Source organism: Oryctolagus cuniculus, chromosome 9 (genome assembly GCF_964237555.1).
Source record: "Oryctolagus cuniculus chromosome 9, mOryCun1.1, whole genome shotgun sequence".
In the NCBI taxonomy this organism is placed as follows: Eukaryota; Metazoa; Chordata; class Mammalia; order Lagomorpha; family Leporidae; genus Oryctolagus; species Oryctolagus cuniculus.
The window spans coordinates 63,051,136-63,075,019 of record NC_091440.1 but is presented as its reverse complement, the minus strand read 5'-3'; the positions used below and the strand labels follow the sequence as shown (position 1 = coordinate 63,075,019).

Below are 23,884 nucleotides of genomic sequence, written 5' to 3'. Positions count from 1 at the left end.
GGCCCGGGAACCGCATCACGTTACTTCTTGGCAGCTTGCCCTGTCTGGAGTTCAGATAGTGGGTTTCTGTGGGGGAAATTCCGCTAGTGTTTTGTTTCCATTGTTTCCAGAAACAAGTTGCTTGGTCTCCTCCCGGGGTGTTTTTTTTGCTGACTCTGCTGTTCTAGCTGAGGAGACCCAACGGGCTCTACAGCGCCCTCATAGCTTTGACAACGCGTATGTCCTGGGTGTCTTTTTAAAAATGTGGGACAGTAGAAGTCACTAATCCTTAAGTCCTGATAAAGGTACAATTAAACATCCTTTATCTGTACGCCAAGAGTAAGTTTTTAAGTTGGGAGCCGCCACTATGTGAAATGCAGGTGTTGTGGTGGAGGGGAACTCATTAGCTCCCTTCCTCTTCTTCGCTGTTCACGTAAGTGCTGAAGCATTTTTACCTGAATGAGAAAGAACCTCAGATTTCTGGCAGTTTAGAAGAACCCTCAAGAGTGGCACTTATTTCTACTTCTCTGGAGAATGAGAACACTAGTCCAGATTAAGAACCTTCCTTTTCAGTATTCATGGCATCTGGTTTTATCAAAATTTTCATTGATTGGACATTGGTTAAAAACCCTGAGCAGTAGATGGTGCACCTGATTAGGAGGTGCTCTTACTGCCCTGAGCTTGTTTTTATGTTAAATCCTAACTTAGGCAAAATAGAAGTCTCTTAGTTATAGAGTAAGTTTAAAACATTTATCTCTGTTCTTATGGACGGTGATGGGTTTTCGTATTCCCTCAGGCAACAGTTGTGGTAGCAAAACTATTCAGAAGAGTGAGGCTGTTGGGGAAGACGGAGTTTGTTATATTGTATTTATATACTGTTTCCTTTTTTTAAAAAAGTTTCATTTATTCGAAAGAGTTAACAGAGAGAAAAGAGGGAAAAGACTAGTTTACTCCCCAAATGGCCACTACAGCTGGGGCCAGGAGCTGGGAGCTTCTTCCAGGTGGCCCACATGGGTGCAGGGGCCCAAAATCGTGCAATCTTCCTGTGCTTTCCCAGGCCATTAGTAGAGAGCTGGTTTGGAATGCCTACAGGCAATGGCTTAACCCACTAGGCCACAACTCCAGCCCCATACTGTTTCCTTTTACCTTCTGGTTCCATCCTCATCTAATCCTTTACTACATTCTCACACACCCTACTCCCCTGATTCTCAATTCTGGCTGAAAGAACTACAAGTGGTACTTTTAAAAAATAACAATAATGCAGACACCCCATTCCAGATACACAGTGAATCAAAGCCTCTGTGAGCCATGCCTAGACACGTTTTCTTTTGTCTTATGAGCCTTTTTAAGATTGATTTATTTACTTGAAAGGCAGAGAAAAAAAAAAGCATGAGAAAGAGAGAGAGAACTTCCATCCACTTTTTCACTCCCCCAAATGGCAATAACAAACAGGACTGGGTCAGGCAGAAGCCAGGAGAACTCCATTCAGGTGTTCCTTGTGGGTGGCAGCGGCCCAAGCACTTAAACCTTCTGATTTCCTAAGTATATTAGCTGGGAGCGGGATTAGAACAAGAGCAGCAGGGATTAGAACCAATGCCCATACAGGATGCCAGCACTGAAGACAGTAGTTTATCCTGCTGTTCCACAATGCTGGCCCCCATCTTTTTTGTATTAACCTCTACAGATGTTTCAGATGCATAGGTTTGAAAAATAAATCTCCTATTCCTGAGCCACATAAAGGCTGTTCTGTGGATAGGCCACATGATTTTATCCTTTACATTTGCTTGTACTTAGACACCCCCCTTCTCTTTATATGGAACCTTTATCTATATGGAACCTTCCTTGAATCCCCATCCCTCAACAAGAAAAATTAATGACTTCTTCATTAGCATTTTGTTCCTGTGCAAAAATCCCTATCACACATGCTATCTGGATCCATAGCCAACCAGTAAATTGAAAATGTTGGTTAAACATTGAATTGTACACTTTAGAAGAATTAGAAACTAAAGTAATGCTTTGTTTTTAACAGAAAAGGAAAAGCCAGTTAAGCCAGATTATTGTTTAAAAAGTAAGAAAAATACCTTAAACTTTTAACTGTAGCCTAAAACAATTATATACTTGTTCCCAATCTCTTGAGAAAGGCCAAGCCCTTTTCTTTGTGTGTGGTCTGCTGCTTGTAGTTCTGCATTTTATGTCTTACATAACCAGTACTTCATACTATAGGGAAAGATTTCACAACATTTTGACCCTGTAAAAGGAAAGTAACTTCAAGGCACTTATAAAGTAATCTGAATGCATGTTTATTCTTTATAATGTTTTATAGTTATCTCACACACATTTGTTTTACACTAAACATAGAATTTAAAGAAACAAACTTCATAGTATTTTATTGATTATATAACATTTAACTAAGTTATGAAAACACAGTATGAAGTACAACTGGAATGAACAGGTTTGGAAACAAACACAAAGAACTCATGGCAAGATGGAATGGTTCAACTAGTAGAAGCAGAAATAAGCAGACATACTAGAGAAGAGTTTCCTAATCATGAGCATTTAGCATATGGGGATTAGCTCCATATGACTTATAAAGGAAATAGAGTGAGTTAATGTTAGAGATCAAGTGTGTGTAGGTTAAGAAAGCATCAACTCTATCTCTCCTTTTTAATTATTTTATTATGTGTCTTTCTCCCTCGTAGACTTGGAGCATTTTGAGGGGAGAGATAGAGCCTGGCTGTTCAGGGGAACTACTGGGGAAATCCCCAGACATTCTTACAACACCATGTAAATTTTCTCTTGAGAACAAGTGGAATTTAAAAAGCTGTGAACAGTTGTTTTTAAGCTATTTTCACTAAAATTTATGGGTCTTTCCAGAAAAGGCCATGTAACAGATGCAAATTTCATTATCAAAAGCTTGTATTAGTTCCTAAGGCTGCCATGGCAAATTACTAACAACTGGGTGGTTTAAAGTAATGAAAACTTATTCTCTCACAGTTATGGAGGCCAATTATATGTTAGCATATTTTCAGGACCTTGCACCCTTTAAAGCTCTCCTTGCCTTTTCCATCTTCTAGTGGCTCCAGATGTTCCTTAGTTAGTGGCTCCATGACTTGGGCCTCCTCTGCGTTTGTCTTCACATTGTCTTCTTCCCTGTGTATGTTGAGTATCAGAATCCCTCTCTACCTTTCTCTTATAAGGACACCTGTATGGAAATAAAACAAACCAAATGAGGATAAGCAAGGGATATTTATTCAGAGCTTATATGGTGGTGAGCCATATAAGCCAAATACACCATCAAGTGTATTTGGGATGGCTGGCACTGCGGCTCACTAAACTAATCCTCCACCTGCAGCGCCAGCACCCCAGGTTCTAGTCCTAGTTGGGGCGCTGGATTCTGTCCCAGTTGCTCCTCTTCCAGTCCAGCTCTCTGCTGTGGCCCAGGAGTGCAGTGGAGGATGGCCCAGGTCCTTGGGCCCTGCACCCACATGGGAGACCAGGAAGAAGCACGTGGCTCATGGCTTCAGATAGATGCAACACACCGGCCACAATGCGCTGGCTGTAGCGGCCACTTGGAGGGTGAACTGGCGGAAAAAGGAAGACCTTTCTCTCTGTGTTTCTCTCTCTCACTGTCTGACTCTGCTTGTCAAAAAAAAAAAAAAAAAAAAATAGTGTATTTGGCAGAGTTCAAAGGCAGGTAGAAGAATGGGTATGCCCTTGTTGGAGGCTGTTGTTATGGCACAGCTGCTGGCAGACTAATTAGATATTAGGCTATCCTTTGTGGTTAGGGGCATATTTTGTTCCAAATTCAAAGTAGAAACAAAAATTAGAAAAGATGTCAATTATTAGTCAAGTACTGCCTAAGGTTAACTTTCTGGATTGTTACTAGATAATAGACTTTTTTATAAGTGATTTGTAGATAGCAGCCCTGGCTTCTTAAACTGGTTACTGTAGCTAATAGGTTGGTTTCTTGTGTTGGTTGCTGCAGATTGTGGATCAAATTTCTACATATATTTAAAGATTTATTTATTTATTTAAGAGAGGGAGAAAGAGAATCTTCCATCTGCTAGTTCATTCTCTGAAATGGCTAAAACAACAGCCAGGCCTGGACCAGGTGGAAGCCAGGATCTGGGAACTATCTAGTCTTACACATTTGCAGCAGGGGCTCAAATACTTGGACTATCCTCCATTGCCTTCCCAGGCATATTAGCTGGAAGCTGAATCAGAAGCAGAGGAGCTAGAACTGAAACTGCACTCTGATATAGTATGTGAGCATTGCAAGCAGAGGCTTAACCTGGTGTGCACAATGCTGGTCTCCAGAGTTCAATTTTTATATATGATCTGGTCATTGCGTATTCAGTCTCTCACCTGCCATTGAATTTAGGGAGCACCTTAAATCCAGTATTATCTCATTTCAAGATCTCCGGTTATATCTACAAAGATCTTTTTGCAAATAAGACCACACTTACATGTTCTGGGAGTTAGAACATGGACATATCTTTTGGGGGCTCTTCTTTAGTTTACTACAATGCTCTCTTAATTTTGGAACCATTCTTGTTTAGCAGAGGAAAATGGCCTTGTCCCTTACTGTCCTAAATATGAAAAGTATATAGATTATGAGTAGATTTCACCAAAGGCCTATAATTTCTGTCCTGGTGGTAGGAGACTTTGGGAAACATTTGTCTAGGCATCCTTTAAAGCTTCCAAAATAAGATATTTTAATAGTCTAGCAGTGTCTATATATTCAGAGAAATTCCACTGTTGGGAGAAAACCAGAGGCAATGTGGAGAATGTGTGAATGTTGCCAATATTATCTTGGATAAGCAGTTAATGAACAGTACCAAACCCTGTGCTTGCTTTCTGTTTTCAGTGTCTGAAACTTGAATCTCATTACCTGGGCAGACAAGAGAGTAATCCTTCATTTTGGCAGATTCTAAGATATTGATATATAATATGTATATAATAACTTTAGTAATTCAACTAATAAATATGTTTTGGATGATTGATAATGTTATGACTTCTCTTAGATATAGTTGAAAAGGCTTGGAGTATTCTCTAAAGTCTGTTTGTATTGATTTATGCAATTCTAATGAATTATCAGTAGATGGCAGTAGATTATTTTCAGTTTTATTTATCACTTCGATTCAACAGAGATCTGCAAGAAAAAAAAAAGCAAAAGCAAACCTAAAACTTTCCAATTTTATAAGACTTATTATTTCTTCAATAGTTGTTTTAGGTAAATATCACCCAAGAATTCTTCAGTGTTACTGCAGAAATAGAGATCAAGAAGTACCAGATACTTTTAATTGTACAAGTCTAATTTTCTTCATTCTTGAAATTAATCCATTAAATATTTTAAGGAGCACAAAAATGAGTAAGGTACCATCTTGGCCTTCCTGGAGTTTATAGTCTAATGGAGAAAGAACAAAATAATAAGAATAGAAATTTGTTGAGTATTACTGTGTGGCAGGAACTTGCTTAATGTTTACCATGCATTACTTTTAGGCCTCACAATAACCATAATAAGGCAAGTAATACTGTTGTTTCTAATTTACAGATAAGCAATGAGGTCCAGGTTAGAAATAATTTACCTAATAAACTAGTAAATGGCACAACTTAGATTCAAAACTAGCCCTATCATTCTCTAAGACTTACACTGTTATCTGTCATGGTATAACAGAGATATAGAAACAGTTGTACTAAAAAGAGAGATCACATTTTCCAGAAATATCAAAAAAAAAAAAAGGACTTCTTAACAAAAACGCCAATTAGAATGAAGTTGAAAGATTGGCTGTGGTGCCATGGATTAAACCAACACCTGCAGTACCAGTATCCCATATGGACACTGGTTTGTGTCCCAGATGCTCCACTTGTGATCAAGCTCCCTGCTAATGCTCCTGAGAAAGAAGTAGAAGATGGCCCAAGTGCTTGCACCCTGTGGGAGACCTAGATACAGCTGCTGTTTCTTGGCTTTAGTGTGGCCCAAGCCTATCCATTGCAGGCATTAGGGGAGAGAACTAATATATCTCTCACTTTCCTCTCCCTCTTTCTCTAACTCTGCCTTTCAAATAAATAAATAAATCTTCAAAAAAAAAAAAAAAAAGATTGGCTGTATTGTTGACATTATTCTGTTAGAACAGGGTGAATTGGAATGGAGGTAGACCACAGTTAGGCACTTCTTACATGCTAAGCACTTTTTTTAGATTTATTTATTTATTTATTTGAAATGCCAAGCTCCTCTACTTCTCATTGATCCAACTCCTTACTAAAGTGCCTGGGAAAGCAGCGAAAGATGGCCCAAGTGGTTGGGCCCTTGCCACCCATGTGACAGACCCAGAAGAAGCTCTTGGCTCCTGGCTTTGATCTGGCCCAGTGGATCCTGGCTCTGCTGGTTCACTCCCAAACATCTGGGAGCTTCATCCAGATCTCCCGCATGGGTGCAGGGGCCCAAACACTTGGGCCATCTTCCACTGCTTTCCCAGGTTATCCGGTAGGGAGCTAGAATGGAAGCAGAGCAGCCTGGACTCAAACCAGAGCCTCTATGGGATACTGGCATTGCAGGCAGTGGCTTGACTCACTAGGCCACAGTGCTGGCCCCCTCAAATATAATTTGAAGGTGGAATCAATGGATTTTGCTAAAAGAATTGTGTGCACCATGTAAAGGGAAGAAAAGTTCAGATTTGGGCTATACAAGGCAAGATTGTAAGACAAACATCAAGAAAGGACCTATATAGGAATGGCAGTAGTAAGAGTTTACGCTACTCAACCTGAAGTCCAAGACTGGTCAGAATATATTGAAGTGCCTTCTGTGCCCATTTTATATTTTTCTATTGAAAACTGGAGCACTCAGCCCACCATTGAAGATTGGTCTGCACCTCCCAATGGCTCAGGTCATTGAATGGGTAGGAACAACCACCAAGTGGTCTGAAAGCTGTTTTTCCATAGGTCCCTTTTTATTAAAATTTATTTATTTATTTGAAAGGCAGAGTTACAGAGAGGCAGAAGCAGAGAGAGAAAAAGGTCTTCCATCCACTGGTTCACTCCCCAAATGGCCACAATAGCCAGAGCTGTGCCAATCCGAAGCCAGGAACCAGGAGCTTCCTCGGGGTTTCCCACGTGGGTTCAGGGGCCCAAGGACTTGATCCATTTTCCACTGCTTTCCTGGGCTATAGCAGAGAGCCCAATCGGAAGTGGAATAGCCAGGACTTGGGCCGGCGCCCATATATGATGCTGGCACTGCAAGTGTTGGCTTTACCTGCTATGCCGCAGTGCTGGCTCCTCCATGGGTTCTTAAGCAAAATGGAAATAATCATGAAAGAAAATAAATGCTAGTTTAAGAAAATATGATATTTTTATAAAACATACATGACCAATGGAACAGAATAGAGTCCACAAGAAAAGTCACACATCTACAGCTAGTTGATCTTTGACAACAGTGCTAAGAATATGCCTTGAAGAAAGAACATCTTTTTAATAAAGAGATCTGGGAAAATGGGATATCCAAATGCAAAAAAATGACACTAACCCTCATCACACCAATCTCTACCCATGTACAAAAATCAACACAAATGGATTATAAGCCTAAATGTCAGGCCTGAAACTGAGATTACTTAGAGGAAATAGTAAAAATGCTTCAGGATATTGATATGGGCAAGATAAGCCCTCCAAAGCACTCAAAACAAAAGCAAAAAATAGACCAATGATATTTCATCAAACCAAATAGCTCTACACAACAAAGGAAAAAATCAGCAAAGTTAGAAGAGAGCCCACAGAATGAGAGAAAATATTTGCAAGCTATAAATCTGACAAGGGGTTAATAACCAGAATATAATGGAACTCAACTCAATAGCAAAGAAGAAAAAATATAAAAGGAAAATCCAATCAAACAGACCTAAAGAGATATTTTTCAAAAGAAGACACACAAATGGCCAACATGTATATGATAAAAATACCCTCTATCACTAATCAGGGAAATACAAATCAAAGTCATAATGAGGTACCAACTCACTACAGTTAGATTGACTTATTAAAAGCAGATAACAAGTTCTGTTGAGGATGTCAAGAAAAGGGGGCCGGAGCCATGGCTCACTAGGCTAATCCGCCTGTAGCGCCTGCACCCCGGTTTCTAGTCCCGGTTGGGGCACCGATTCTGTCCCGGTTGCTCCTCTTCCAGTCCAGCTCTCTGCTGTGGCCCGGGAGTGCAGTGGAGGATGGCCCAAGTCCTTGGGCCCTGCACCCGCACTGGAGACCAGGAGGAAGCACCTGGCTCCTGGCTTCGGATTGGCACAGCTCCCCCAAAAATTAAAAATATAACTACAATATGGTCCAGCAGTCCCACTGTTGGAAGGGGCCAAACAAGTAATGTACCCCCAAACTTAGCAGAAATCCTGAGAAGAAAAAATAAAGGAGGATGCTCCATCTGAAAATAAGAGTGTATTAGAGCAACTTACATATGGAATTCTAGACCAAGGTAGCAGGTGATTTCAGCAACAATGCTTATCTCACACACAACAGTTGAAGAGGCAAAGTTTGACCCTTTTACATATGAGGAGCTGAAGGTTGGAACTTGTGCTACAGCATTTCTTTACTGATCTTTAGGAATATATCTTAGGCATCTTGCTGAGCATTTTGACTATCAGTAAGGTTTGTGATAACACTTTGAGGCTGGAAAGTGACACCAGTTAGGCTGACAGGTGGCCAGTCATTAGCATCCTAAGAGAGACTCAGTACAATGTCATCATAATTTGCTGTTACATTCCCACTACAGAGTATATGAGTGTATCCAAAGGAAATTAAACCAGTCTGTTGAAGAAAAATCTGCACTCCAATGTTTATTGTGACATTATTTACAGTAGCCAAGAAATAGAAACAACCCAAGTGCCCATCCACTGGTGAATGGATAAAGAAAACATGGTACATATACACAATGAAATACTATTCAGCCATAAAAAAGGATAAATTCTTGTCATTTCCAAAAACCTGGATGAGACTTGAGATCATGTGTTAAATGAAATAAGCCAAGCACAGAAAGACAAGTGCTGCATAATTTCATTCACATGTACAATCTATGAAGTCAGATTGCATGGAAGTTGAAAGTATAGTGGTAGCTACTAGAGAGTAGGAAAAATAGGAAGAGGGAAAGTTTGATTAACTTTCTAAATTATAGCTAGATAGGAGAAAGTTACTGTATTCTCTTGCACAGAAGGGTGACTATAGGTAACAATGCACTGTATATTTTTACAAGGAAAAAAGGCTAGAAGGATTTTAAATATTTTTACCATGAGGAAATTATAAATATTTGGAGATAGATATGTTTACTGTGATTTGAAATTACACTATATATATATACATACACACATATAATCTAATCATCAAACAGCACCTTGTAATTATGTACAATTTTTATGTAACCATTAAAAATATTTTCAAAGATTCTGGCTTGTGTCTTGGGTGGGACAATCAGGGTTACAATCTTCAGCCACCTACTTATGGAGTATCTTTAAGGATTTTTAAAAAGGCCTCTGAAACATCAGCAATGGACTCTCCTTTATGAATGTCTTAGGCAATTCCAGTTCAATTATTCTGGGTCCCATACTCTTTAGAGACCTCTCTACTAATGAATCCAGGTTCTTGGCCTGAACAGTGAGAAAGATTAACTATTATAATTTACTGAGATAGAGGAGGCTTTGAAGGCATTACCTTAGTGGTAATGAAGGTGTATAGACAAGGGGAAACAGAGTTCAAGCTGAAATATGTTAGTCAAAAAGCCTTTTAGAAATCCATGTGAAGATATTGGCAATGTCATCTGGGTCTACTGTTTTAAGAAAGTTGTTTAGGATGGAATATAAATTTAGGTGTGTCAGCCTATACATGGAATATAAAGATTTAGAACCTGAATAACATCACTTGTGGAATGAGTATAGAAAAGAAAGAAATTTGAGAAATGAGCTTTAAGACACTGAAACATGAATAAAAAAGATGAGGAACGGTCAGCAAAAGAAACCGTGAAGTATGGTGTTTCATAAAAGGTGGTCATGATCAAATGGTGTCAAATGATACTAGTAGATCAAGTAAACTGAAGATTGAACTTTTCCATGAATGTAGCAATAAGCAGGTCATAGACACTTTGATAAGGACTTTAAAGGTTAAATAATGAATGATTGATTCTAGGGAGTTCCAGAATTATAGGAGAGAACAAGCATAGCATGACTAAGGAAGTGGGAAGAAGTTGGTAAATACCTGAAGGTGGATATAGTAACAAGCAAGGGTGGCACTAGTGGTTGTTGATTTATGATGGGCCATTCAATATCATATGTTTGACCAAGTAAAGAGAAATTCTGTTGAGGGGACATTAACTTAAGAAATGTCCTTGAATAGGTGAGAAAGGAGTAGAAAAATTGTCCTTTGATAGGAGCAGGGACAATTTATTCATTGTGAGAAAAGGATATACTAGTGTATAGTTCAAGTGTAGAAAAACTGGTGATTGGGTTATTTCCCAACCTGTTTCTTGCCCCCCCATCTCAGTTAAATAAGTAGTTATGTTATCAATTGGAAGAAAAAGGAAAAGAGATATTGGAGGTTTGAAGATAGAGGAAAATGAAAGAAATAATCAAGTATGAATGGCAAATTCTAAGGGCCTAGGATCAAGGATCAACTTTACATAAATGACCTTGAATTTAAAGTGAGACAACAGTGCAGTTGTATGTCTTTCTTTACACACATTCAGCTAATTGAGTGTAAATGAAGCAACTGGTTGGAGATTTTTTCCAGGGAAGTAGGACAGGGAAAGAGCCATAATGAATAGAAGGTATGTACAAATTCCAGGTAAGGAGAGATGGATGCATGAGGACCTGGGGGATCATATAAAGACAGAAATGTCAGTGGATTGAAAGACTTGATGTGACTAAATCCTTATAGTCAAAATACTAGGTGGAATTAGCTAGAAAATTATAAGGTAGTTTGATTCTGAGATTATGGATAAGGTACAAATATTATCTGGAGGTGGCTATGGAGAATGGACAAGAAGACACCAAATAACTGAGAAGTCAAAGTATTAGATATATCATCTATGTGATGTTGAGATCTCAAAGAAATAGAAGAGTAACTATACAGAAACAGTAGGCCATATACAATTGTCTAGGAATGAAGAGGGGACATCTAGAGGCTAGTTGGTAATAAGGAAAGGTAAAATAGCCATGTATGATGGCATGAACTTCAAAGAAACCAGACAATTTTAGAGGAGGGGAATAATAGTCTTGGAGAACAGGAAAAATGGCTCACCTCCAGACTTAGTGGCATGAGGATGAGTAAGCAGTGTCTTTGAATTTTAGTCAAAGCAAAAAGGTTAAGTGAGATTTTACTGAAGAGGTTGAAGATGTAGGCCATTTAGCTGAAGATGGACCATTAGGTTTAGAAGTCATAATGGAATGATATAAAGAGGTTGGGGAGAATAACAGTAAATGATTTACCAAGATGTATAATGAGTATTCATGATTGGGGAGGGGTGATCTGAGAGGCTTCTTTTGAAGACTAAGGTCTATAGGGGTATAGATTCAAATACAGTTTTAGTTTCCTTCTAAAATCTCTGACCATTGTATTTTAATCTTTTGCACTAATGGTGAAATGTCATTGCCATTCCTGTGACATATTTGACAATTAATTTAGCTTTCTATATTACCTATATTTAATGTGAAAAAAAGAAAATGAAAGAGTATTAATATACATTATTTTGTAGGAAAAAAAAAAAAACGGTTAACTGACGAAGGGGAAAGAGGAGATTATAGACTCAGAGAATGTCAAGCGACAAAGAAAGGACGAGCCAAACAGTTCTTACAGAAGGTAATGGAGCAATCTTTTTTTAAAAAACAGGCAATCAATAAATATTTTATTGTTGCTCATTATTTATTTATTTTTCCCCAGAAACCTTTTATTTAAGGTATATAAACTTCATGCATTACATAAATACAACTTGAGGAACATAGTGATAGTGGTTCTTCTCACTGTACCCACCCTTCCACCTTACTCCTACTCTTTCTTCTTCTGCCCTCTCATTCTTATTTTTTACTAAGATCTATTTTCAATTAAGTTTATAAACATAAGATTAACTCTATACTAAGTAAAGAATTTAATAAATAGTATAAAAAAAACTGTTCCTCAACAGTTTTTTGATTTCTCTTTTGATTTTTTTCAACGACCCAGTGTTCATTCATTCAGGAGCATGTTGTTCAGTCTTCATATGTTTGCATATGTTCTAGAGATTATTGAGTTGTTGACTTCCAGCTTCATTCCATTGAGGTCAGAGAAGATGTATGGTATTTTGATTTTTTTTAATTTGCTGAGACTTGCTTTTGTTTTGTAAACTTTGAAGAATTTATTTCAACTTCATTTATTTATTATATTTCTTGGAATGGGAATATATACATTATTCACTAATAAATGGCTAATGTTTTAAATTTACAATATTATTTTCAGAAACTTAAAAATTAAATGGGAAAAGTATAAAAAGTTCTCTGCTCTTCAGATTCAAAATAACACTTTTTACACAACCAAAACCTTTAACCAAAAATCCATAAATGCAACAAAATGGTCACAATTATCTTGATTATTAACACTGAAAAATATATACATGGTAGCTTCTGAAACATGGCAGATCAGTAATGGTCCAGTTTTTCGTTCTAAGTGTCGCTCCCCCTCTTCATGGAGGAACGACACAGGACCCTGCGCTGTTCTTTTGTCTGCTCGGCCCTCCCCGGGTTTGCTGCTGGTTCTCCCCGGGTTGGCTACCGACCCTTCCACCTCCGTGGAAGGGCGGTTCCCCCTAACCACTTTCCCCACTTCCGCAGGGGAGCGGCACACCACCGGCCGGCTCTCTCGGGGGCTGCACAGGTGTTCCTTCAGATAGATGTTCCCCTTAGATGTTCCTGGTGCATGTTGTCTCTCTCCTCCTTTATAGTCCTCTTCCACCAATCCCAACTCAGCTGCCCACACACCGAGTACGCTGCTCTCCTCCAATCAGGAGCAGGATCAGCTCCTGGAGGTCATCACTCAAGTTGGCAAGAAGCAGCTGCGTAGAAGCTGTTTCCTCCTCTCCCAGCACCATATTGTGGGAGAGCAGATGCATAGAATAAGTCTTAATTCCAGTAACTTAGTCTAGTCCGAGTTGCTCCCCACACTAAGCACACAAAGCTTTGCTCTTGATCATTTTTTTAAAGATTTATTTATTTTTTTACTTGAGAGACAGTTACACATAGAGAGGAGAGGCAGAGAGAGAGAGAGAGAGGTTTTCTATCCGATGGTTCACTCCTCAATTGGCCACAACAGCCAGAACTGCGCTGATCTGAAGCCAGGGGCCTGGAGCCTCCTCCTGGTCTCCCACGTGGGTGCAGGGGCCCAAGGACTTGGGCCATCTTCTACTGCTATCCCAGGCCATAGCAAAGAGCTGGATTGGAAGTGGAGCAGCCAGGACTGGAACCAGCGTCCATATGGGGTGCCAGCACTTCAGGCCAGGGCATTAACCTGCTACACCACAGCGCCGGCTTGATCATTATTTTTATTTCACCTTTTTCAAACACAGAAATTGCTCCAACTTTCTTTCAAGTTAAATAAACTTTTGGCATTTAATATTGGTGGTTCTTGCTAAGATTTAAGGATTCCCAACAACAATAATCAGAAAATGACCCACAGTTAAAATTATCCTAAAGGACTTACCACCTGAACTGTAGTCTATAATAGAGAAAGTTCCATGCACTTGTGAGAAGAATGTATATTCTGCAACGTATGATGAAAAATTCTGTAGATATCCATTATGTTCATTTGGTCTATAGTGCTGAGTAACTGTTGTTTCCTCAATGATTTTTTGTCTGGTTGATCTGTCTATTGCTGAAAGTGGGGTATTGAAGTCCCCCATTACTAATGTATGGGAGTCTATGTCTCCCTTTAGATACATTAACATTTCTATTAAATAGCCAGGCACCTTGTAATTAGGTGTGTATACATTTATTATAGTGACATCTTCCTGTTGAACTGATTGCTTAATCATTGCATAGTGCCCTTCTTTATCTCTTTTAACAGTTTTTGTGTTAAGTCTACTTTGTCTGCTATTAGGATGGCTATCCCAGCTCTTTTTTGGTTTCTGATAGCATTGAATGTCTTCCATCCTTTCACTTTCAGTCTGTGTGCATCTTTGTTGGCATGATGTGTTTCTTGTAGGCAGCAAGCGTATGGGTTTGTTTTGTTTTGTTTTCCATTCAGTCAGTCTGTATCTTTTAACTGGAGAATTGAGGCCATTTACATTCAAGATGATGATTGATAACTAACAACTTGGCCCTGCCATTTTTCCATAAATATTCCTATTGTTTACTTTGGATTTCCTTTGTACTTTTACTGGGAGATTTTGTGCCTTCACTTTATTTCATAGTGATGACAATGTTTCTGTGTTTCTGTTTGTAGCATATTCTTAAGCATCTTTTGTAAGGCTGAATAGATGGTGACAAATTCTTTTAATTTATGTTTATTAAGGAAGGTCTTTATTTCACTTTCATTCATAAATGAGAGCTTTGCAGGGCATAGTATTCTAGGTTGACACTTTTTTTCTCTTAAGACCTGGAATATATCTCTCCATTCTCTCCTAGCATATAGGGTTTCTGATGAGAAGTCAGCTGTGAGTCTAATTGGAGATCCTCTGAAAGTAATCTGGCATTTTTCTCATGCACATTTTACAATCTTTTCTTTATGTTTTACTGTGGAAAGTTTGACTACAATGTGTATGGTGAAAATCTTTTCTGGTCATGTTTATTAGGAATTCTATGTGCTTCCTGCACTTGGACATCCCTTTCTTTCTCCAAATTAGGGAAATTTTCTGTAATTATTTTGCTAAAAAGGCCTTCTAATCCATTCTTTCTTTCCATGCCCTCAGGAACTCCTAAGACCCATGTGTTGGTTTTTTTGATAGCATTCCATAGATCTCCAACAGTGTTTTATAGTTTTTTATTTATTTTTGTTTGTTTGTTTGACTGTAAAATTTCCAGAGACTTGACTTCTAACTCAAGATATTCTTTCTTTTCCCTCACCAATCCTGTTGTTAAGGCTTTCCACTACATTTTTTATTTGTTCTACTGAATTTTTCATTTCCAATATTTTCATTTTGATTTCTCTTTAAAATCTCAATTTCATGAGAAAAATTTTCTTTTATGTAATGTACAGACTTCTTTAGTTTGTGGATTTGTTCTGATTACTTCTAAGTAATCCTACCATCAATTTTTTTAAATTCAGTTTATGGCATTTCTTCAATCTCTTCATTTTCACATTGTAGTGTTGAAGTGTTGTTGTGTTCCTTTGGGGGCATCATGTTGTCTTCCTGATTCTTTTTTCTTGAATTGCTGCATTTATTTTTAGGTATTTGTAGAGATAAATGTTGGTTAATTTTTTTTTCTCTGTGATAGCTTTTATCTTTGGACTATGCCTCTGTGGATTAATGAGTGTCTGCTCTTTCAGTGAACACCCTGAGGCATGTGCTGGATGTGGCCAGGGGCCTGTGCTCAGTGCTCTAGGATGAGGGAAGTGTCCAAGGTGACTTCCAAATTGGGCATGCTAAGTCTTCTCCCTCTCTCTTTTTTTAATCAGAGTGGAGGTTTGTTCAGCTCTGTTGGAATAGTCTCATGCTCACCTCCTCTCCTTAAAGGAGACCAATGTCTGGATGCTAGCCCCAGTGGGCACAATATTCATCCGTGCTGCTACAGGAACCATACAACAGATCCATGCAGTCCTCCGTGTGAGCTTGGATCCTGCAGCAAAGACTCTCACCAGGGAATCAGGGAGCCAGGGAGCCCCAAGCGTGTGGAGCTGCTCAAGTGACTGCCCAAAGACCCAGCTACACCATGTGCCCTCACATTTAGCCACAGTATTTTCTCAGTCCCAGTCCCCAAGGCTCTCACACTTACAAGTACCCAGCCTCCTGTCAATTCTCTCAGACCTCAGGCATCTCTCCTCAGTTGGTTGCTAGGCACACTGACACGAGCTGGTGCAGCTGTAACGTATGTCCAAAATGATGCCCACCTGCTCTAGGCTAGTTACAAAACACTGGTGCCCAGTAGTCTGGGAGAGAGAAGCACGCCCCTATTTTTTTCACTCTAGGTTGGCAGGTACACTGTCCCCCACAGGGTTCCAAGCTAGACTAACACCAGGCTCTTCCTGAATCTCTGTTGCCAGTGGCTTGGGCAGTTAGTCTGCTCTCACCTCACTCTCCATAGCTGGTGCTGAGGCTCTCAGCTGTTGGAGCCCTGAGTTGGACGTGTCCACACCCTCCACCTAGATCCACAGTGTCCCTCTAATTTGCATGGAGTTTCCTCTGCCGTTTTTTCCCTAGCTCTTCTCTAGGACTGCACTCTCTCTATGTTTTTAAAACTATCTTCCCCTAGACTAGAGCAGTAAACTCCCTCCTTTTTCTGTCATCTTGGTGTCTCTCTTGAAGCAGTCTTAAGAGAAATAATTAAGAGATCAGAAGAAACAAGAAAAAAGTAATATGATAGGATAATTGTGTTAAAATTGATAGCAAATTAAAGATAGAGGGGAGCAGTTAAATTTTGCTAGAAAGATACATAGACAGCATTTTAAAAAGGTAAAACAACTTGAAAATATAGACCTATAAAGAAAATGTATCAACTATAATTTCTATACAGTTGTTATGGTAGTGTGTAATTATAGTATATGTGCAAAGGCTCTGGAAAAAAAGTAGGACAATCAAAATATTTATACTACTCCATAAAAGAATAGGTATGACAATGATGTAGGCCTGTTATTATTGTCTTTGATCTTGGTTTTGTTCATAGTTAGAGCGGGAAGATTGCCAGTCCTACATTAGTTTATTTATGAGAAACAAATCTTATTTTTCACGATTTTGAGTAAAGAAATAAAACTTTCTTAAAATGTCTGCATTTAAATTTATATTATGGACTTTTTCTTTTGCCTAGATATGGGTAAGCAAGACACATCTTCATTGACTTATGTGGTAGAGCAAGTTGAAAAACAACAACAATCACAAACCTCAGAAATAGAGAAAAGCAAAAAAATGCTGTTTAATTTGCAGGTAACTTATATAGTCTTTTTAATGCCTTTACTTCAAAATGTTATTAAATTTGTGAGCTATTTAGAATTCAATAAATTAGAAAGTCATTTAGGATATTTACTATTGGAAGTCAATTTCAAATTCATATTTACTCTCAATTTTTCTATTCTCCTTAAGTAAATTTTATATTAGTATCTAATTTTATTATACATTTATGCTCCAGTACAAGTTTCTTTTTTTTTATCTTTTATTTATTAAATATAAATTTCCAAAGTACGACTCATGGGTTACAATGGCTTCGCCCCCCCCCATACCGTCCCTCCCACCCACAACCCTCCCCTTTCCCACTCCCTCTCCTCTTCCATTCACATCAAGATTCATTTTCGATTATCTTAATATACAGAAGATCAGCTTAGTATACCTTAAGTAAGGATTTCAACAGTTTGCTCCCACACAGAAACATAAAGTGAAAAATAATAGATGATTTTTTTTAAATGATGATGAAATCAGATCAGACCTATTGTCATGTTTAATCCCAGTGAGAGTCAAGTTGGGAATTGATAATTTCTTTTTTTTCTTTTTTTTTTTTTTACAGAGATCAGTTTAGTGCACATTAAGTAAAGATTTCAATCGTTTGCACCCCCATAGAAACACAAAGTGAAATATACTGTTTGAGTACTCGTTATAGCATTAAGCCTCAATGTACAGCACATTAAGGACAGAGATCCTACATGAGGAGTAAGTGCACAGTGACTCCTGTTGTTGACTTTACCAATTGACACTCCTGTTTATGGCATCAGTAATCTCCCTATGCACCAGTTATGAGTTTCCAAGGCTATGGAAGCCCCTTGAGTTCTCCGACTCTTATCTTGTTTAGACACGGTCATAGTCAAAGTGGAGGTTCTCTCCTCCCTTCAGAGAAAGGTACCTCCCTCTTTGAAGACCTGTTCTTTCCACTGGGATCTCACTCACAGAGATCTTTTTGCCAGAGTGTCTTGGCTTTCCATGCCTGAAATACTCTCATGGGCTTTTCAGCCAGATCTGAGTGCCTTTAGGGCTGATTCTGAGGCCAGAGTGCTATTTAGGACATCCGCCATTCTATGAGTCTGCTGAGTATCTCACTTCCCATGTTGGACCACTCTCCCCTTTATTTATTCTATCGGTTAGTGTTAGCAGGTACTAGACTTGTTTATGTGCTCCCTTTGACTCTTAGTCCTTTCATTATGATCAATTGTGAACTGAAATTGATGACTTGGAATAGTGAGATGGCATTGGCACATGCCACCTTGATGGGATTGAACTGGAATCCCCTGGTATGTTTCCAACTCTACCAATTGGGGCAAGTCAGCCCGAGCATGCCCCAAATTATACATCTCTTCCCTCTCTTATTCCCACTCTTATGTTTAACAGGGATCACATTTCAGTTAATTTTCAACACTTAAGAATAACTGTGTGATAATTACAGAATTAAACCAGTCATATTAAGTAGAACAGACAAAAAAACTACTAAGAGGGATAATGTATTAAGTTGTCCATTAACAGTCAGGGCTATGCTGATCAAGTCACCATTTCTCATAGTGTCCATTTCACTTAAACAGGTTTCCCCTTTGGTGCTCAGTCAGTTGTCACCGATCAGGGCGAACATATGGTATTTGTCCCTTTGGGACTGGCTTACTTCACTCAGCATGATGTGTTCCAGATTCCTCCATTTTGTTGCAAATGCCTGGATTTCGTTGTTTCTTACTGCGGTATAGTATTCTAAAGAATACATATCCCATAATTTCTTTATCCAGTCTACCGTTGATGGGCATTTAGGTTGGTTCCAGGTCTTGGCTATTGTGAATTGTGCTGCAATAAACATTAGGGTGCAGACTGCTTTTTTGTTTGTCAATTTAAACTCCTTTGGGTAAATTCCAAGGAGTGGGATGGCTGGGTCGAACGGTAGGGTTATCTTCAGGTTTCTGAGGAATCTCCAGACTGATTTCCATAGTGGCTTGACCAGTTTGCATTCCCACCAACAGTGGGTTAGTGTCCCTTTTTTCCCACATCCTCGCCAGCATCTGTTGTTGGTAGATTTCTGTATGTGAGCCATTCTAACCGGGGTGAGGTGAAACCTCATTGTGCTTTTGATTTGCATTTCCCTGATTGCTAGTGACCTTGAACATTTTTTCATGTGCCTGTTGGCCATTTGGATTTCCTCTTTTGAAAAATGTCTATTGAAGTCCTTGGCCCATCTCTTAAGTGGGTTGTGGAGTTTCTTGATCTCTTTGTAGATTCTGGTTATTAACCCTTTATCTGTTGCATAGTTTGCAAATATTTTTTCCCATTCTGTCGGTTGTCTCTTCACTCTCCTGACTGTTTCTTTTGCAGTACAGAAACTTCTCAATTTGATGCAATCCCAATAGTTGATTTTGGCTTTGACTGCCTGTGCCTCCCGGGTCTTTTCCAGAAATTCTTTGCCTGTGCCAATATCTTGAAGGGTTTCTCCAATGTTCTCTAATAACTTAATGGTGTCAGGACGTAGATTTAGGTCTTTAATCCACGTTGAGTGAATTTTTGTGTAAGGTGTAAGGTAGGGGTCTTGCTTCATGCTTCTGCACGTGGAAATCCAGTTTTCCCAGCACCATTTATTGAATAGACTGTCCTTGCTCCAGGAATTAGTTTTAGATCCTTGATCAAATATAAGTTGGCTGTAGATGTTTGGATTGATTTCTGGTGTTTCAATTCTGTTCCATTGGTCTATCCATCTGTTTCTGTACCAGTACCATGCTGTTTTGATTACAACTGCCCTGTAGTATGTCCTGAAATCTGGTATTGTGATGCCTCCAGCTTTGTTTTTGTTGTACAAGATTGCTTTAGCTATTCGAGGTCTCTTGTGCCTCCATATGAATTTCAGCATCATTTTTTCTAGATCTGAGAAGAAGGTCTTTGGTATCTTGATTGGGATTGCATTGAATCTATAAATTGCTTTTGGGAGAATGGACATTTTGATGATGTTGATTCTTCCAATCCATGAGCATGGAAGATTTTTCCATTTTTTGGTATCCTCTTCTATTTCTTTCTTTAAGATTTTGTAATTTTCATCGTAGAGATCTTTAACGTCCTTGGTTAAGTTTATTCCAAGGTATTTGATTGTTTTTGTAGCTATTGTGAATGGGATTGATCTTAGCAGTTCTTTCTCAGTCATGGCATTGCTTGTGTATACAAAGGCTGTTGATTTTTGTGCATTGATTTTATATCCTGCCACTTTGCCAAACTCCTCTATGAGTTCCAATAGTTCTTAGTAGAGTTCTTTGGATCCTCTAAGTACAGAATCATATCGTCTGCAAAGAGGGATAGTTTGACTTCTTCCTTCTTGATTTGTATTCCTTTGATTTCTTTTTCTTGTCTGATGGCTCTGGCTAAAACTTCCAGAACTATGTTAAATAGCAGTGGTGAGAGTGGGCATCCCTGCCTGGTGCCAGATTTCAGTGGAAATGCTTCCAACTTTTCCCCATTCAATAGGATGCTGGCTGTGTGTTTTTTATAAATTGCTTTGATTATATTGAGGAATGTTCCTTCTATACCCAGTTTGCTTAGAGTTTTCATCATGAAAGGGTGTTGAATTTTATCAAATGCTTTCTCTGCATCAATTGAGATAATCATATGGTTTTACTTTTGCAGTCTGTTAATGTGGTGAATCACATTGATTGATTTGCAAATGTTGAACCATCCCTGCATACCAGGGATGAATCCCACTTGGTCTGGGTGGATGATTTTCCTGATGTGTTGTTGTACTCTATTGGCCAGAATTTTATTGAGGATTTTTGCGTCTATGTTCATCAGGGATATTGGTCTGTAATTTTCTTTCAGTGCTGCATCTTTCTCTGGCTTACGGATTAAGGTGATGCTGGCTTCATAGAAAGAATTTGGGAGGATTCCCTCTTTTTTATTGTTCTGAATAGTTTGAGAAGAATTGGAGTTAGTTCTTCTTTAAATGTCTGGTAGAATTCAGCAGTGAATCCATCTGGTCCTGGGCTTTTCTTTGTTGGGAGGGCCTTTATTACTGTTTCAATTTCTGTTTCAGTTATGGGTCTATTTAGGTTTTCTATGTCTTCATGGTTCAATTTTGGTAGATTGCATGTGTCCAGGAATCTATCCATTTCTGATAGGTTTTCCTGTTTGCTGGCATACAGGTCCTTGTAGTAATTTCTGATGATTCTTTTTATTTCTGTGGTGTCTGTTGTTATGTTTCCTTTTTCATCTCTGATTTTATTGATTTGGGTCTTTTCATTTTTTAGTTAGTTGGGCCAATGGGGTGTCAATTTTGTTTATTTTTTCAAAAAACCAGCTTCTCGCTTGGCTGATTTTTTGTAATGTTTTTTTGGATTCAATCCTGTTAATTTCTTCTCTGGTTTTAATTATTTCTCTTCTCCTACTAGATTTGGGTTTGGTTTGCTGCAGTTTTTCTAGGTCCTTGAGGTGCGCTGAAAGCTCATTTATTTGGTGCCTTTCCAATTTCTTGATATAGGCACCTATTGCTATAAATTTGCCTCTTAACACTGCTTTTGCTGTATCCCATAAGTTTTGATATGTTGTGTTGTTGTCTTCATTTACTTCCAGAAAGTTTTTGATTTCTCTTTTGATTTCTTGAATGACCCAGTGTTCATTCAGGAGCATGTTGTTCAGTCTCCATGTGTTTGCATACTTTCTGGGGTTTCCTGAGTTGCTAATTTCCAGCTTCATTCCGCTGTGGTCTGAGAAGCTGCATGGTATGATTCTAATTCTTTTAAATTTGCTGAGACTTGCTTTATGGCCTAGTATGTGATCAATCCTAGAGAAGGTTCCATGCACTGCTGAGAAGAATGTGAAGTCTGTAGATGTAGGGTTGAAAGTTCTGTAGATATCTGTTAGATCCATTTGGGCAATAGTGTCAATTAAATCTGCTGTTTCCTTGTTGATCTTCTGTCCGGATGATCTGTCTATTTCTGAGAGTGGAGTATTGAAGTCCCCCAGTACTATTGTATTGGAATCTAAATCTCCCTTTAAGTCCCTTAACATCTCTTTTAAATAGACCGGTGCCCTGTAATTAGGTGCATATACATTTATAATAGTTACATCTTCCTGTTGAATTGAACCCTTAATCATTATATAGTGTGCCTCTTTGTCTCTCTTAACAGTTTTTGTGGTAAAGTTTATTTTTTCTGATATTAATATGGCTACACCTGCTTTTTTTTGGTTTCTGTTGGCATGGAATATCTTTTTCCAACCTTTCACTTTCAGTCTGCATGCCTCTTTGTTAGAGAGATGTGTTTCTTGTAGGCAACAAATAGTTGGGTTGTGTTCTGTGAGCCAGTCAGCCAAACGGTGTCTTTTAACTGAAGAATTCAGACCATTAATGTTCAATGTGACTATTGATACGTAGTGACTTTGCCCTGCCATTTTCCCGGAAATATTTTCTAGTATATGCTTTGAGCTTCCCATGCTCTTTTACCGGTAGGTGTTCTTCCTTTCCCTTCTTTCATATTGATGGCCGTGTTTCTGTGTTTCTGAGTGTAGCACATCTTTAAGTATCTTTTGCAGGGCCGGACGAGTGGCCACAATTTTATTATACATTTATGCTCCAGTACAAGTTTCAAAAATGTCATTGCAACTGTAGTATAAGCAAATAAACTCAACATAATCACATAAAATTATTTTAAATTCATTTCTATTTGTTAGTTTTTCCTAAAATACAAGCTTGAAAGAAGGATAAGTTCAAAGCCAATGTTTTTGTAGGTGTGACTTCTAAAGTTACTAGTTGTTGGTGAACATTTCAAGTGCCTCCCTCTATGCTCCTTTGCATTAGTTATTTATAATTCCAATACAGGGAATATGGGAATCATATGTGGTTTTTGAATATAGCATAATTAGATATAACTATACTCTGTGAATCTGACTAAAAGCAGTATTTTACTTGTAATTTGTATAGGTTATCAAATATTTCATAGAAATGAAAATTGACTCTATAACTGAACCTTAATTCCAAAGGCCAGATTTACTACTTTTTGCTCTGTGATTGAAATTGTGCTTCTGTTTTCTCATTTGTAAAATGTAGTGAATAATAGGCCTTGCATGAGGCTTTCATGAGGATTAAATGAATTAACTTATAAATAAATACATGTAAGGTATCCTTGATGGGCCTGGTAATAGTATAGGGCCTGATTTTGACATTGACCTTAAGTATTAATATATCAGCAGACATGTGATGACAATAATTATATACGGTAATATGAAGATCTTACAAATACTTGCATTGCTACACAAGTGTAGAAATTAATAAGTAGACTATAATACAAAAATAATAATGTCTGAGGTTTCTATAAATATTTTTTTGTAAAACTTCTGAGTTTTCATATATTATATTGAAGGCTTCCCTTAAGTCCTTATTCTTAAATTACTAAGATCTAATGAAGAGTGAGGCAAAGAAACAATTGCATGCAGGGTAGCAGTGTCAGTAACAGAGGTATGAATACAACATATTTCACAGAAGAAGAAATTATCAAAGAAGAAGTGATGTTTCTGATAAGTTTAAAGACTAGCTAGAGTTCACCTAAATGATTGGGACATATGGGACAGGTTTAAAGGTTAGAGGGGGAGGAGGAGGATACCCCAAATAAAAACAACCTGATAAAATTCACAGAGGCATAAATAGCACTGGCACATTCATAGAAATATAGGTAGTTTGGTAGGTGGTAATGTGGATCAGAATATGTTTTGGGCAGAAATGGGAAATATGGGCCATGATAACAGACTTGGACTTTACCCTAAAGGTGATGGATACTCTTTGATGGGGTTTAAGAAAGGCACAAATAATTCTATTTTAAA

The 23,884-nt window shown here is 38.3% G+C and overlaps 1 protein-coding gene across 2 annotated transcripts in view; it reads left to right on the top strand.

Moving 5' to 3' along the window:
* Positions 1 to 215: 215 nt before the first annotated feature.
* CCDC122 (coiled-coil domain containing 122) overlaps positions 216 to 23,884 on the top strand; it is an 88,631-nt gene continuing 64,962 nt past the window's right edge. For both annotated transcript variants that reach the window (XM_070048768.1, XM_008260003.4), the window contains exons 1-2: positions 216 to 11,814; positions 16,944 to 17,059. In XM_070048768.1, coding sequence (XP_069904869.1) covers positions 11,769 to 11,814; positions 16,944 to 17,059 — 162 coding nt within the window. In that variant the 5' untranslated portion in view covers positions 216 to 11,768. The remainder of the gene's footprint in view (positions 11,815 to 16,943; positions 17,060 to 23,884) is intronic.